This window comes from Arachis ipaensis, chromosome B2 (genome assembly GCF_059453495.1).
Source record: "Arachis ipaensis isolate K30076 ecotype BB chromosome B2, ASM5945349v1, whole genome shotgun sequence".
NCBI lineage: Eukaryota > Viridiplantae > Streptophyta > Magnoliopsida > Fabales > Fabaceae > Arachis > Arachis ipaensis.
This window is the reverse complement of record NC_142437.1, coordinates 121,999,211-122,015,271: the sequence shown is the minus strand read 5'-3', so window position 1 is coordinate 122,015,271 and position 16,061 is coordinate 121,999,211. Positions and strand designations below refer to the sequence as shown.

General features: G+C 34.3%; 2 protein-coding genes across 2 annotated transcripts; one reads left to right on the top strand and one right to left on the bottom strand.

The window, feature by feature from the left end:
• Positions 1–1,365: 1,365 nt before the first annotated feature.
• Positions 1,366–6,359, top strand: LOC107626237 (lysine-specific demethylase JMJ28). Its single transcript, XM_016329073.3, has 12 exons — positions 1,366–2,242; positions 2,360–2,505; positions 2,628–2,733; positions 2,821–2,953; positions 3,029–3,092; positions 3,175–3,865; positions 4,136–4,459; positions 4,904–5,440; positions 5,513–5,585; positions 5,665–5,750; positions 5,852–5,971; positions 6,051–6,359. The coding sequence occupies exons 1-12, from the start codon at positions 1,526–1,528 to the stop codon at positions 6,129–6,131; spliced, it is 3,078 nt and encodes a 1,025-aa protein (XP_016184559.1). The 5' UTR covers positions 1,366–1,525; the 3' UTR covers positions 6,132–6,359.
• A 972-nt stretch (positions 6,360–7,331) lies between these two features.
• On the bottom strand, positions 7,332–11,892 carry LOC107627990 (uncharacterized). Its single transcript, XM_088504163.1, has 5 exons — positions 11,643–11,892; positions 9,506–10,850; positions 8,406–8,672; positions 8,049–8,204; positions 7,332–7,703 (listed from the first exon to the last, which is right to left on the bottom strand). Exons 2-5 carry the CDS (start codon positions 10,841–10,843, stop codon positions 7,584–7,586), a joined length of 1,881 nt encoding a protein of 626 aa, XP_088360289.1. The 5' UTR covers positions 10,844–10,850; positions 11,643–11,892; the 3' UTR covers positions 7,332–7,583.
• Positions 11,893–16,061: the final 4,169 nt, after the last annotated feature.

Below are 16,061 nucleotides of genomic sequence, written 5' to 3'. Positions count from 1 at the left end.
AAAATAAGAGACATAATTAATTAAATAATTAAAATAATATATTATTAAATTTAAAAACTGGTCAAAGGGATGGCAACATGCCGTATCCTATATATGTATATTTTATATATTTATATAAAAATATTCAAGTGGATGTTGAATTAAAAACCTCTCACTAAATGCAAAAGATTCTTATAATAATGTTGTATATTTTTTATAACCCGTGGATTAAAAATGGGTAAAATTAGGAGTGAGATATTTTCAACTCGCAGATATAATAGAATTGAATTTATATAAAAAATTCAATGTGCAAATAGAGTTATAGGATTAGATCTAAACTCTACCATATTCTACTCATTTTTTTGGATATGAGAAGCATGTGTGTGTTGTATGTTGTTGTGGAGAATCTGGGTGCTAAACATAAATGTGGGATAGCTTTTTCTGAAATAAGAGATGAAGAAATTGGATCATTTGATTTTTTTGTAAAAAAAATTAAGCCCACTAATCGAACAGTCCGATTAGTGTGGAAGAAAAAAAATTAAATTTTGGTGAAGGTAATTTGACTCTCCAATTTGTGTACCCCAAATTTTTTTAATTTTTTAAATACAAATCGGATCCTTCGATTTATGTACCCAAAATTCGATGGTCTGATTTTTGCTCCTGACATCACAGTTGTAAAAAAACACCTATACACTCCATCACTGCGTCCTATACCATTTCCCTTGCACATCTAAATTAAAAAGTGCACAAACAATCAGCCTGCAAATGTACACACAAAAAAAAAAAAAAATCAAGAGCAAAATGAAAAATGTTAATGCTATGCTTTCAGCCTTTCATGCTTTCATACATCATATATCACACATCAAAGGCAGCTAAAAAACCAAACCAGAAAAGAGTGACACTGGTGTGTACATTGGCCACTTAATAATTTTTTATCATTTATATATATTCATATCCAAGTTGCTTAATCAAAATATTGAATGCTACATCTTCAATACACCATCATTTGAAGACACAATGCGATTGATTCCAGCCCAAGAAACCGAAAAGGGTAGACTTTTTCAGAAAAAAAATTCTCGCAACAAGATTCAGTGACCAACTTCGGAACCAAAAAGTGAAAAACTTGGTCCAAAACAAAATGTAAAAAATGGGGAGAATTAAGGTGAAAAAAATTCCGGAGAACCTGATTTCTACAGAAAAATGTTATACATCAGTTCATCAATGATCTGATATAAGAATTAAGACAAGATTCTGATTAAAATCTTGATCCCACAAGACCACGGACCAAAACAAGACTCTGAATTTGCCAATAATTACATTAACTTGCCACACTTACTTTTTTCCTTTCTCCGCAATAAAATACACAAAAAAAAAACATACACATTCGTTTGGGCCTTAAAAACAGAGAAACCCTTTTCCGTTCCCCAGCGCCCTGTGCAGAAAAGACGGGATTTTTCTCTCCCTCTGCTTAGGTTTCACTTTTTCCCAGAAAATTTTCCCGAGAAAAATCTCAATTCTGTTTTTCTTTAAAAAAATTCCAACTTTCATGGGAAAAAAATCAGCTGCGGCCACCGGGGAGGAGGAGTATGTTCCGCCGGACAACCTGAGGTGCGGGAGGACGGACGGGCGGCAATGGCGGTGCCGGCGGAGAGTGAAGGATAATCTGAAGCTGTGCGAGGTTCACTACCTTCAAGGTCGCCATCGCCAGTACAAGGAGAAGGTCCCTGAGTTCCTCAAGCTTCAGAGGAATAAGCGTAAGAGCCACTCTCATTCTCCTTCTCCTCCTTCCTCTCCTGCCAACAATGTCGAAATTAGGGCACGCAAGGACTCCAAGATTGCTCTTCTCGCCAAAAAGAAGCGCAAGCTTTCCGATGGTACTTCAGAGGCATTGGTCGTTCAGAAGAAGAATAAGAACAAGAAAAGGAAAAACAAAAACAAGGGGTTGCGGAGTGGTGATGATAAGCATTTGGAGCTTATAAGGATGGTCTTGACGAGAGAGGTTGAGAAAAGGAAGAAGAGGAACAAGAAGAATGACGATGATGAAGAAGATGAAGAGTGCAGCGAAGGAGCAGAGTTGCGGAGAGAATTGCCGAATGGAGTGATGGCTATCTCTACAGCTTCAACCGCCAATGGTTTCAATGGCAATGTGGGTTCCCATTTTGATGTAAAACTGGCTGCTGATTCTAATTCCAAAGCGCTCGCCGTCACGCCGCGTTACTTCAGGTCCAAGAATGTTGATAGAGTCCCTGTTGGCAGGTTGCAGGTTGGTGGGTTCGTTAGTTATTACTCTTTTTTTTTTTTTCTGTGGGTTTAGCAGAAGCTGCTAAGTTTTACTCTCTTTTTTTCCCCCCTTTGATTTGTTGATATTTGTTTTTTTCAGGTTGTGCAGTATGGACAGGGCTTGAAGAAGAAGGGAAAGGGTAAGAAGAAGAGGTGTCATTGGTGCCAGAAGAGTAATTCTCAGAATCTTATCAAGTGTTCTAGCTGTAACAAGGAGTTCTTCTGCATGGATTGCATAAAACAGCGGTCTGTCATTGTTGCATTCATTTACACTGCCCCAATGTTCAATGCTTATATATTAACAAATATGATTTTGTAGTTGAGGATTCAAATATGAGACATATGCTGATATTTCTTGAAACTAACAGGTATTTTGGCACTGAGAATGAAGTTAAGAAGGCATGCCCTGTTTGTAGAGGAACTTGCACTTGTAAGGACTGTCTGGCAAGTCAATATAAAGACAGTGAAAGTAAGGTCTGACATCAAAATTGATGCTTTTCTGCTTTACAATGTTGCTTTGGTAGCATATGCTGACAGTTCAGTTAACATGCATTGTCTTAGGAACATTCGGCTGGTAAAAGCAGAGTTGGTAGAATATTGCATTTACATTACCTACTCTGTATGCTCCTTCCAGTACTGAAACAAATAAGTGAATATCAGGATACTCAGCTAGAAACTGAAGCAAGAATTAAAGGTAAATATTATTGTTCTTCAAATTTCGTTTGCTAATATAGTAGTGTTATCTGAGATGCATTTTTATGTTGGACAGGGATGGAAGCTTCTGATATTCACATCAGACAGGTTGAATTTGGCTTCAATGAGAAAAAATTCTGGTAAACTCTATTCTGAGTGCTATTTAGAAAAGTCAAAGGTTTCTCTGGTGCTTGATGCTAACTAATTTATTACTTGACTCAGCAATCACTGCAAAACTCCCATTTTGGATCTCAATAGAAGCTGCCCTAGTTGCTTATATAGCCTTTGCTTAAATTGTTTTCAAGAATTAAGTCAGGGAAGCATTTCTGGAGAATCAATGTTGAAGCTACCGATTAAAACAAAAACTTGCGCTGCCCGTGAGAAAGAAAATGCGGATGAGAAGGCCATTTCTAGTTGCAATATAACTCATTGTAATGGCATTGACACTGTATCATTTCCATCTACAGAACTTGGTGGTTGTGGTAATAGCCACCGTGATTTGAGATATATTTTTCCCTCTAGTTTGATCAAAGAGATGGAACTAAAGGCAGAAGAAATCGTTTGCAGCTATGAATTCCCAGAAATACCAGACAAAAGTTCAAAATGCTCAATGTGTTCTGACACAGATCACAAAACTAAAAGACATAAGCAGTTGCAAGAAGCAGCTCTAAGAGGGGATTCAAATGATAATTGCTTGTTTAACCCCACAGTTTCGGACATCAATGGTGATAATTTTGAACACTTTCAAAAACACTGGGGAAAAGGCCATCCCGTAGTGGTGCAAGATGTTCTTCGAAAGACATCAAACCTCAGCTGGGATCCACTGATCATGTTCTGTAGTTATCTTGAGCGGAGCATTACAAGATACGAGAGTGATAAGGACTTACTTGAATCTTGTTTGGATTGGTGTGAGGTCAGTGTATCAGTTATTGTTTTTTGTTATTATACTTTTTAAATTGAATTGTTAATTGATAATCTTGGTTGGCCATAAAATCGTACTGCATTCTTGCAGTAATATTTTATTCATTTAAACATATTTATAAACACATACCAATTTTAGTTTATAGGGCTTTGTTGTACTTCACAAGTATATGCATGGGCATACATACAAACTGGATGTTTAATCTATTTCCCTGTTCTTTATAACAATGATAGTAAGTTTAGCACTCTATCTCTGTGGCAGGTGGAAATTAACATTAGGCAGTCTTTTAGCGGGTCTCTCAAATGTCGTCCTTGCGAAAACACTTGCCATGAGATGCTGAAATTAAAGGGGTGGTTGTCTTCCCAACTTTTCAAAGAGCAATTTCCAGGTCATTTTTCTGAAGTAATTGATGCTCTACCAATTCAAGAATACATGAATCCCATGTCTGGTCTTCTGAATTTGGCAGCAAGTTTGCCACTTCAGAGTACTAAACATGACATTGGACCATACGTGCATATTTCATTTGGCTGTGCCGACAAGGAAGCTGATTCTGTGACTAAACTCTGCTATGATTCATATGATGTGGTATGCTTCCTTCCTTGTTATGTTGCATTTGATTTCTTCTCAAGTATATTCAGAGTAATACAGTTCTTCGCTTTCAAGTCTTTTTACTTTCTGCATTGAAACTCTAGCAGCTTTAAGTAATTTAAAATCTTACAGAATTAGGTTGCTTCCTGTGGTGAAGCCCAAAATCCTACAACTACTTTTGGGTTTTTGATGGTTCATGTTTATATCGAACCCCAGTACTCAATCATGCTCATACCTAGAAATTATGAGTTGCAATTGTTTCCTTTCCTCTAAGCAACAAATTGACACGAAAATTCACTGAACAAATTTATGCCAAAGCTTCGTGTTGAATAGCAGTGATCTGTTCTGCACTTTGTGGGAAAAGGATCATGTAGTGTGTAGAATGACGCATTGACGCTTTATCCTTATCCATTTCATTAGCCATCTGATTTGTAATTCCAGGTTAATATTATGGCACATACCACGGATGTTCCCCTATCTACAGAGCAGCTTTCAAAAATTCAACGACTACTGAAAAAGCATAAAGCTTTATGTCGAAGGGATTCTTCTAAAATTACTGCTGAACAACAACAGGAAGAGAAAGTAAAAGAAACGTTACCACCACATGCTGAAGAAGTGGAACAAAAAGGTTCACAGCGAGTGGCCAAAGAAGTTGACTTTTTAAGGAGAGTCAATAGAACATCCTTTGTCTCAACTCACACTGAAAAAGCAACTACTGGAAGTATAGAGAACAGCTTTTCCCAGGATAGAGAATGTGATTTATCTGATTCTGATTCGGAACCCACAGTTCTCCATGGGTTGTCTACAGGCCGTAATCCAAGAAATCTGTTTGAAAGCTCGAAAGATAAAAATAAGTTTTCTGCTGAGCATTCTGGGGCCCAATGGGATGTATTCCGCAGACAAGACGTTCCAAAGCTCATGGAATACCTTATAAGACATTGTGATGAATTTTCTCATAACTATGACAATGACAAAGTAGTAAGTTCAAACAATGACAACTCTTGAGGATTTTGTTTGAACCGGTGGTTATTGATTGACATTTTTTCGCAGATGGTTCATCCAATTCTAGATCAGAGCATTTTTCTTGACAAAAATCACAAAATAAGGCTTAAAGAGGAGTTTCGTAAGTACACATAGTTCTGTGTTTCATGATCTGTTACAATTGCAGGCAACTCTATTTACACAATCGTCATTGTTACCAGAGGTTGAACCATGGACATTCAAGCAACATGTTGGAGAAGCTGTTGTCATTCCCGCTGGATGTCCATACCAGATCAGAAATCCTAAGGTTTTGCATTAGCATAATGACTATTTCTCTCTCTTCCTAAACTTTAGGAATGTATGAAAAAAAATTTCCCTTCCTTTTTCCCCGTCTTTTATAATCTACAGTGTTGCGTTCATGTGGTGTTGGAATTTGTGTCACCGGAAAATGTCTCCGAGTGTATCCAGCTGATTGATGAGGTCCGACTGCTGCCGGCAGACCATAAAGCCAAAGTAGAAACGTTGCAGGTATATTTTATTTTGTAAACCAGTTCCTGCTTTCTGCTATTGTTGTAAGCATGGAATTGACAAGGGCCTCTTGAAACAGGTGAAGAAAATGGTGCTTCATAGCATGAATACAGCAATTAAGGAAATGCATGAGCTTACAAACAAGCCAGCCAAAACATGATTGCACCAACTGTCTTCCATTTTTGTATAGATTATTGCTCCCCAATAAAAAATCATAAAAGTAGCTTCTAGAAAAAAGGTACTCTAATTAAATTGATTAGTTTCTTCAGTGTAACCATTTTTTGACTGCTTTGACATCTATCTCTGCCCTACCCGAGTTTGAAATAATCCTTGATGGTCTGTGTATATATTTTGCTTAGTGGTTAAATTGAAGAGAATTTTCGAAATATTGAGAGGAAATTGCTTAGCTCATTAACTTTTGAAAGTGATTTCGATTTTCGAATGACACTTGGGTTTGAATCCAAAAGAAGAGTTGGTCCGTAGAAACAAAAGTCAAGTGCTTCTAAGAAATGTTATCAGGTTCCTAGCGTTAGGAATAAAAGCACTCATACAGTGGAAAAGAGAAGTGGAAAAGAGAATAAAAGAAAAGAACCTGGAACTATATAAAGTCGCATAAGCTTAATTATGCAATTTTGTGATTACATGAAAATGGTCGAATGAAATTATGAAAATTTTAAAGTTAGAAAAAAAGAACGTGATTTAATAGGCTATGTGAACAGTGTAATTCTTTGTTTATATAGTGCAAATAGCACTTTCCATTTTGCAATTAAATTGTTAGTTATGACCATTAATTTAACCGGAATCTACACATCTACAACTAGCAATCGGGAAAACTAAAAATAGTTGATAATATCAATCTTAAATTTGATGATATCACTTCTTATTTACGTAAGTTATCCTTCATCCTCGTTATTTTATTTTTCTTGGTAATGAAAAATGACCCATAAAAGTTGATAATTTGAAAATAACATATAATAAGAGTGGCATTATCTAATTAGAAAATGGCAAAATCTACTTCCGACAATAAAGTGTACTTCAGTATTTTTTAAAGAAGAATAAATTACCATTTGTACCCATGAAATATATAAGCGCTGACAAATATACCCATATAAGAATAAAACGAAAATTGTAACCACAGAAGATAGCCGTCGTGTGCCAAAAGTATCCGGACGTTGGTTACGCAATTTGTCTGTTAGGGTACTTTTGGCACACATAAGCCATCTTCTATGGTTACAATTGTCGTTTTATTCTTATATGAGTACATTTGTCAGCGTCTGTATCTTTCATGGGTACAAATGGTAATTTATTTTTTAAAGAATAAAAACTCTAATCTGTATTCTGTGCATGCACGACAGAGTATGAAGCTCAAATATAGACCGCTTTCTTACACTTTTTACCGTAGACTATAATGCTCATGCACGCAGCATTAACCGCTGGAAAATAATCAAGAGATAAATACATGTATAATTCTTTAGAAAAAATTGACAAAGAAACAAGGAAAATGTCATAGCGCCTTTAGTTTTAGCCTTTTAGGCTTTGAGCTCATGCTTTAGTTTTATGTTCGTCAAAATTGCTTCTGGAGAGCCTCAAGAAACAAAGGGGTCCTCACTATTTAGGGGGCCATAAGCCCATCAATTGTGTAAGAAAGAGACTTTGCCCAATCAGCTCTGAGCAGCAATGTCTGCAGCGTCTGCATCACATCATACCCAGGATCAAGCTTACGCTGCCAACCCTACACAAATTACATTATGCACAAGTTACACAAACAATTTTGATAGCAGGATTTGTGCTTTGTATTCATTTTTTCTCCGCTAGACGACGGAGTGTGAGATTATAACATTGTGGATCCCACACTGCATCCAACGGTGGAGGGAAGTAATTCTGGCGCCCAAGAAAAAATGAATACAAGTATCATTTCTCCATTAATAAGACGACAACCAGGAAGCAGAGTATAATCAGCTATGAGAACTTATAAAGGGCATATTGTTTTCCATTACTTTCCAACTCACATGATAGTGGTATTGTCGCATACTAGTGTAGTGAGCTTGGTAAAAAGATGACCCAAAAAAAAAGTTACCTCGAGAACCAGGGTTGTCACCATGACAGTACAAACATTGCCATCTACATTAACTCTATGACGCCTGACTTTCTCCAGTAATTGCTCTATGCACTCTGCAGGATGAACCAGGTCACCTTCCGGGGTGCCCCAAAAGGTAAATGCCTCTTCCACTTCCTATTAGAAAAACAGAAGAAACCAATGTATGCAATGGCTCAGAATCATATCACGGGGTTAAGTAAATGAAAAAAGAACATATATCTGCAATCCATTGAACCCCACACACAACAAGCAGGACCTCATTACTATGCTCACCTGTAGACAGAATGCAACAATGTAATAATCCATATTCAAACAGTTGTATCTTGAACAAATTACCTCAATGAAAGCCTTTGGATTTGGGCAGTTCTGTTTTTGTGATAATCTGAGTGTGCACTCTGCAGCTGTCCGACCATCACGGCGGGCAACAGCTTTGAAAAATTCCAATAGATTTACCCGGTCACTACCAGAGAGTTCAGCAGTCATGCCTACATCAAGGAAAACCACATGAGGCTTTGATTTGAAGAGCCGATTCCGGCGCTTGCTTTGAGAGAGTCGAACAAGGATATTTCCGGGATGCATGTCTGCATGAATGAAGTTATCCACCTGAAAGAATATACCCCAATATATTGGAAGCTAAACTTTATCATGTTCAAGTCTAAAATACCAAAGGATCCAACTTCTAGTTCATACTGAACATAGGAAATAGGATGTAATATGATTATTATAGATCAAACAAGGAAAGTCAGAAAGTAAATTTGTTTGTGGATCAAATAAGAAAATTTGTTGAAATAAAAGAGAATTGCCATTAGCTAAAAACCATAAAGAGGCTATAGAAAATGAAAGGTCCAGGTTTATCATGAAATACAAGCAGCATAACATAAGCATACAAACTAGAGAGTAAATAACCTGTTCCCGGTTTAATGTTTCATCCAACGTAAATTGAAAATCTATATAGTACAAGTTAATAACAGTTAATGAGAACTAAGATTATAAATTTTCATGAAAATACAAGCAGAAGATAACATAAAGATAAGCAACAATTTAATGCTAAAATTTTCCATAAAAACTATTTGAAATTATACAACTCTCCCCCCCCCCCCCAAAAAAAAAAAAAAACCTCCTTTTTGCTGTTGTTACAACATTTTAAAACCAAAACTTTGCTTATGAATCCTCTATTGATATTCCTAACAAGACAAGCTAATATCTTTTTTCGGTTACAAAAGAAGGAATTACATTAAGAAGAAGAGAAATTATAAGGCCTAATCTCTTAGCATATTTAATAGAGAACACCTATAGAGAACCATGAAAGTTTTTTCTTTACATGTCAATTGAGAGATACATATTTAATAGAATTAAGAAAAACTTGATTGTTCACAAATTATATTGCATGAAAAATTGTTGGAAAAAAATTGCAAATGAAAGATGTCATTTTTTACCAGTAACATCTTCAAAAGTGCATGAGTCCCAATATGAGCAAGAGCACTTTTAATCCTCTCATGTCCTTGAAGTTCATCAACATAATATGACACACTTTCCCCATTTTCATAGGTTTCCACCAAGACTGCAGGATGCACAAGTGGATAGACAGGCTTAGGAAAAGAGACATCCTTCCATTTACGGAAGTTGTAGATAAAACGGCTCAAATGAGCAGCTTCCCTTGCAAGGTCAACTTGAGACAACATGAAAACTGCAAACTGTTGAACACTTTCATCCAATCTTAACCAATTGAGAGCAGGAATAAACCTTGAAGATTTTGCCATCAAATTGATAATTGCAAAATCTCTTCTAATAGATTCTCCCACACCAGGATGTCTAACCTTCACTGCAACCACCTGGCTCTTTGTTTTCTGACCAGGGTAAGTAGATCTTAAAAGAGCACGATGCACTTGAGCAATACTACCAGATGCTACAGGAACTTCTTCAAAGTTTTCAAAAATTTCAGATATCTTTCGCCCAAAAGCTCTCTCTATAGTTTTCTTTGTGTAGTAAAAACTATGTTCGGGAGCTTTAGTATGAAGTTCAGAAAGTTTCATACATAAATCCCGAGGAAAGAGATCAGGTCGTGTAGCAGCCCATTGACCCCATTTTATGAATGCCGGGCCTGCTTTTTCTAATGTACGATGAATTACCCGGAGCCACACTTTCCTAAACTCTGGTCCAAAATAATCTGCAACTGGTGCCATCAGTATACTTGGAGAGAATAACATTGCTAGATAGATAGCTCTCACTAACAAAATGAGGCCTTCTACTATAGCGGCTGCAAAAACTAACACGTAGTTGTACCCATCTTGTGCATGCATATACAAAGCATTCTGTGACGGGTAACGTTTTGCATGTGGCGAATTTCTTTGCCGAGCCAATGCTAGTTCTCCCCAAGTTAGTACAAAGATACTCGGGACCAACAAATAGTAACGAGCAAAAGTGAGGCTCACTGCCTGAGCAATCATATGTATTGAGGTTAATGTGTTGCGGCCATTGGAATAATACTTTTTATACAGAAATTTCCAAGCTATTTGAGAATTATATGCTGCTGCATTACTTGTTGAGGTTACAGCAAAGTTGCTGAAAGAACACCCTTTGTGAAAGTTCCCCCTAGTTCCATGCCATAAGCATGAAGTACATGCTTCACTGGGAAACTTATTTTGCATATACACCCTGCATCGATTGATATTAGGTCCAGCTGAGACAAAAGCCCCATTTCTACTCACTCCCTGATATCTGTTCCTATGAACACGAAGAATAGACTGGGCAACTCTCCTTATATTTGCAAGCATCAAAAACCTGCAAACCCGAAACTGACATTAAAAAACTAAAGTGACCATATTCCAAACTGTTGTGTTATGAATCCAGCCGATAAAACATTTCTCCGAACTTATTACCTACAATGGTTTCTTTCCAATTGTTGCAACTATAAAAGGTACACATGTAAACAATAATTTTTTTTTCTCACAAAAATACTAGATGTCAATTCCTTCAAAGGCGTCAAGTGGTTGAGTCACCTAATACAAAAGATTAAATTGATCTCTACTACTCAGTTTTGGAGCGGTTTAAGTTTCACTGCTAATTTTTCTGATATTTTCCAATAGTAAAAGATAACTAATTTCAAGCATAATATTTAGGACTGTAAATGAAGCAGCCCTACATAATGCAGCACCGAATAATTTCAAGAACTACTAAGCCTTGTCCAGTATGTGGGATTGGCTATAGCCTATATGGACCAAATGACGTTGGAGTGTCCACCTATCATAGATTGCATCAGTGTCTAAACCACCCGTGGAATTTATACAAGAATATGCTCTTCAAATTTCAAACAGTAGTAATTAAAGGTTCTCCATTGGACTAAACGGTATATGGTGAAGTAGTTACTGATACAGAGTTACTTTAGAAAGTAAAAGTTGTTATGTCTATTGCAATTCAATTTGTAGCAACACCACCATTAATGAGTTGCATGTAATTTCGCAATAAATTATGAGATCAGGTATTTCCCGACCATTTGAGCTAAGAAGCGGTTACTCCGGAGAAGTGTAAGTGAAAATTAATATGAGAATGAATAAGCTAGGAGGGAAGCTGAACCTGAGGAGGAGAGGCAGGACAACATGCTAGAAAAGAGGATCCGGAAACGAATGTGGGTGGCGGCGGCGGTGGAGACGAGGAAGCAGAAGGTGCGGGATTGAATGGGAACGTGATGAAGGAAGAAGATTCATTCATTCATTCATTCATTCAACAAGACTCAGACTGGGTCCTTCCCCTTGCCGCGATTCTTAGTCGGCAAATAACACCCACAACGCTCCTATCAATGCACCTCCCTTAGCAATTCTTTTTCATTTTTTTTAAGAGTGAATCCGGCCCTAATAATTATCTCGAAAAGACAACGAGATTCCTAACAAAAAAAACACTCAATTCAATTTTTGATTTTTTTTTAGGTGTGCCAAAGCACGGGACTAATCAATCCTATAAAAGTAAATCTCAGAACCGAGTTGATATTTTTTTTGTCTCAGGAGTTGGATTGGTATTTTTTTTATCAAGAATCTCGTTATCTTTTAAAGTAATTGTGAGAAGCTATTTTAGATTTTTTTTTTTAACTCGTATTTGATATTTCGTATTTTTCATCGCTTACTCTCTCTCTCTCAGTCTAGAATACTCGCGGGATTAAGAGACCTCTTTTTTAACAATTTTTAATTATATCTAAGTATTGTTTTAACGATGCAATTTGCTTGTTCTTACACTTCTTGATTGAGAGGATCTTTGATTTTGGTTCATGTACATTATTAAAATAGAACAGCAGTAATCCAATAGCGATATATTCGTAATTAAATTTTCAAATATTATTATTTTTATTTTATTTTATTAATTCTAAAATAAATGAAATATTTTACTGAGATATATTTGAATCATATAATAATAGAATGGATAAATAGATAATAAACAAAAATAAAAAGCGTGATTTGGGATTAATCAGAGAAGTTACTAAAGTTAGTACTTTTATAAGTTGTAAACCCTAATTTTTTGTTTTGCTCTGTATCCATACGGGCCGGGAAAAGCCCAACTGGACGGAACACAGGGAAACGGATCTACATTGGGAAGAAATATGGGTTGCTGAAAATCATTTTTAGACCTGAATCCTAATCAGAGTAGCCTTATTCATGACCAAAAAAAAAAAAGAGTAGCCTTATTGGGCTAACAAATTCATAGATATGACTTCTAAGGAGTGTATCAATTTAAAAAGATAAATAATAAAGAAAAATAAAAATACTAAAAATAAAAACAAAAAATAAATATAAATCCAAATGTATAAATTATTTGATTGAGACACATAAGTCCTCTATTAGTTATTAGTTAATATGTAATATGTGTATTTGGTTTCTCTAATGATGGAGACTTTATAAATATTTAATTTTAGTCTTAAACATATCTGTTTTTTTTTTAAATAAAAAATTCAACACAATAAAATAGAGCAACAATGTAAATAATACTGAACAATTAAAATAAAATTAATTTATAATCATCTCCAATATTACTATCAACAACTATAAGAATTAATTATCACTCTTATAACTTTTAATGGACTTGTTTATTACTTCTGCTACACTTGTTTTTTTATTTCTGAAAATTCTATCGTTTCTTTCTAACCAATTACTCCAACTGATAACAAAAAAAATCAATCAATTATCTATTACATTTTTTTTATAAGTGCATCTGTCCAATTCTTAAAATATTGTTTAATTTTTTTTGAAATAGACCATGATTTATCATAGGTAAACAACTAAACACACCACACATGCCAAAGTAAACTTACAACCAAAAAATAAATTATAATCATTCTCAATATTCTTTTTATATAAAATACAAATACTATCATTTTAATCAATAACGTCAAATCTGCTTAATTTCTCTTTAGTATTGACCGTATTCACTAATACAAACTAAGTGAATGATACTGGTGGTAGTACTAAATTCCTTTAAATGAAACCAATAAAACTATAATTTATAATATCTTTTAGTATTATTTTAACTTGTAAAATCTATACAAATGAATTAATAGAATAAACGTATCTGTTTTTACTACAAAAATTAAAATACTTTTTTTTTCCTTTTTATTTTAAAAATTTGATACGCAATAAGTATGAAGTACAAAAAGTTGACTTAAATTACTGTGTTGATGTGTCAAGATGTATATTAGATATAATAATATTTGAACACACACAAATATTATTACTTGTTGATATATTCAATTTTTTGTATATATTCATAAGGAGTTTAGATATATTATGCTACTCTGTGTGTGTGTGTGTGAGACAAGCTTAGCTTTAATTGAATTCTTTTTAAATTTAAAAAACGTATAAAGTAGTTGGATTATGCATGTGTTTCTATAGCAGCTAAATTGACGAAATCGATGTATCCTCCCTAACAGTGACCGAAGTCGTTTTCCAAATAATAATTTCAGAGTTCTGCATTTTGAATCTTATTTTGTTTCATTGCTTTGATATGATATGACAAGGACTGCTGCCAAAGAAAGTAGCTCAATAGCACTACTTTTGTTGAGATTATTAGTGTAATTGCACCCGCGTATTTTATCTAATCAAAACCCATATAATTAATTAACCACTCAATCACATCATCAAACTATCGAACTCTATGCTAATCTGGCGTTTTCTAATCACTGGATTACGACAAGAGTTTTTTCAAAATACATTATCAATTATTTCATATAGCAACGCCGAAAGTTTAAGTGTATTTTTCTGGCACAGTCTCTCATATTATTAACATGTTTGGTGGGTTGAAAATTCGACTTCAACTTTGAACTGTAAATTTTCTAGCATTTCATATTTTGGCACTTATTAATGTTATAGATATAATTATTTATTTATTTTTTTATTAACTTAAATTATTAAAAAAAAATAATTTTATGATATTATATCTAAACTCTTACTATGATCTAAAATTTTAGAATTTGATCTTTTTTATTCTTAAAAAGAATTATATAAAAAATTTAAACAAATTCAAAAAAATATGTTAAGAGATAATTTCATGACACTTAAAATAAACGTTATTAAGCTATATTAATACACATATGCACTATAAAAATTAGCTATATATACACACATTTGTCACGACTTAAAATAGACATGAAAAAGGTTTGGTAATTGTCAACTAAAATTAACATTTGAGTTAAAAGTGAAACGCTGAAGCACATTTATATTTTCATTCATAGTACTATACTATATATATAAGTATATTATATTATCTGACTTTTGTTTAAATTATGATCATCTTATCCAGAGAGGGCTGTTGTAGTGCGTGTTAGGTGCAAACTTATATTTATGGCAGCCGTTGACAATTCAAGTTAGGTGTTTGAACTAGCTAGTATATAGTATATAGTATATATTTAGAGTTGTTTTCAACCTAAAGTTGAGTAAATTTATTATACCAAGTGCAATGAGATCGATAATTATTGATTAATTAATTAGCCTTCATTTGTTAGTCAAAACCAGAAAAAATTGGCCTTATATCTAAGACTATATATTGAAACGCAGATTGTGACAGAAACTTAATTAACGTACGTATGTATTCGTTGAATATTTCTCTGTAATGCGTGGTGGGACATGTTTATATGCTTTACATCAAAACTTCAACTAATAAGAAAGGTTATAATAAAGCACACTTGTGAAATCATATATATAGAGAGAGAGTAAAAAGTTTGGTATTGTCTACCTAGTCGAATTGTGATGAGTTGCTAAAATTGTTCAAAAAACATAAAAAATTTTGAAAATTACAATTAAATGGAGAGTTTAATGACAATTTGTTCAAAAAAAAAAAAAATCATATATTAGACAAAGTTCGACACTTTCCTACAAAATTGCAAGGCACCAAAGAATTGTCACCAGGTTTTAGTATGTAAATTAAATTGCGTTTAATACTTTATTGTGAATAGTTTAAAGTGAATTGCCATTAAAAAAATATGCAAAATAATACTAATTGAAAAGCAATTAGGATCAAGCTTTCCCGCGGACAAATTTCCCGATTTCATGAGTTCCCACTAAGGGTGTGCATGGCCCGACCCTACTCGAAGATCTGACACGGTCCCGAATATCTTAAGGACTAATTTGGTATGATTTTATCAGGTCTAGGACCGGGTAAGGGTTTCAAAAATAGACCCGGTCATTATTTTGGGTCGGGTCCGAGTCATAGCTCGGGTCATTCGAACTCGATCCGGTGGCCCAATCATCATACACAATTAATATTTTGTGTTATTAGTGATGGATGATGGTTATTCTTACGTGGAATTTAAGTATTGTAAACATTAATATTTTGTGTTATTAGTTATTATAAGACTATAAGTTAATATTTTATGTTTAAAATACATAAGATTTTAGACTAATGCATAATATTGTGTTATTTGTATTTATTTAAATATTTGGTGTTATTAGACAATATTAGTATTGATTATGGTTATGCTTTAATTTCAAAGAAGAGTTGGTTCTTGCTATATTT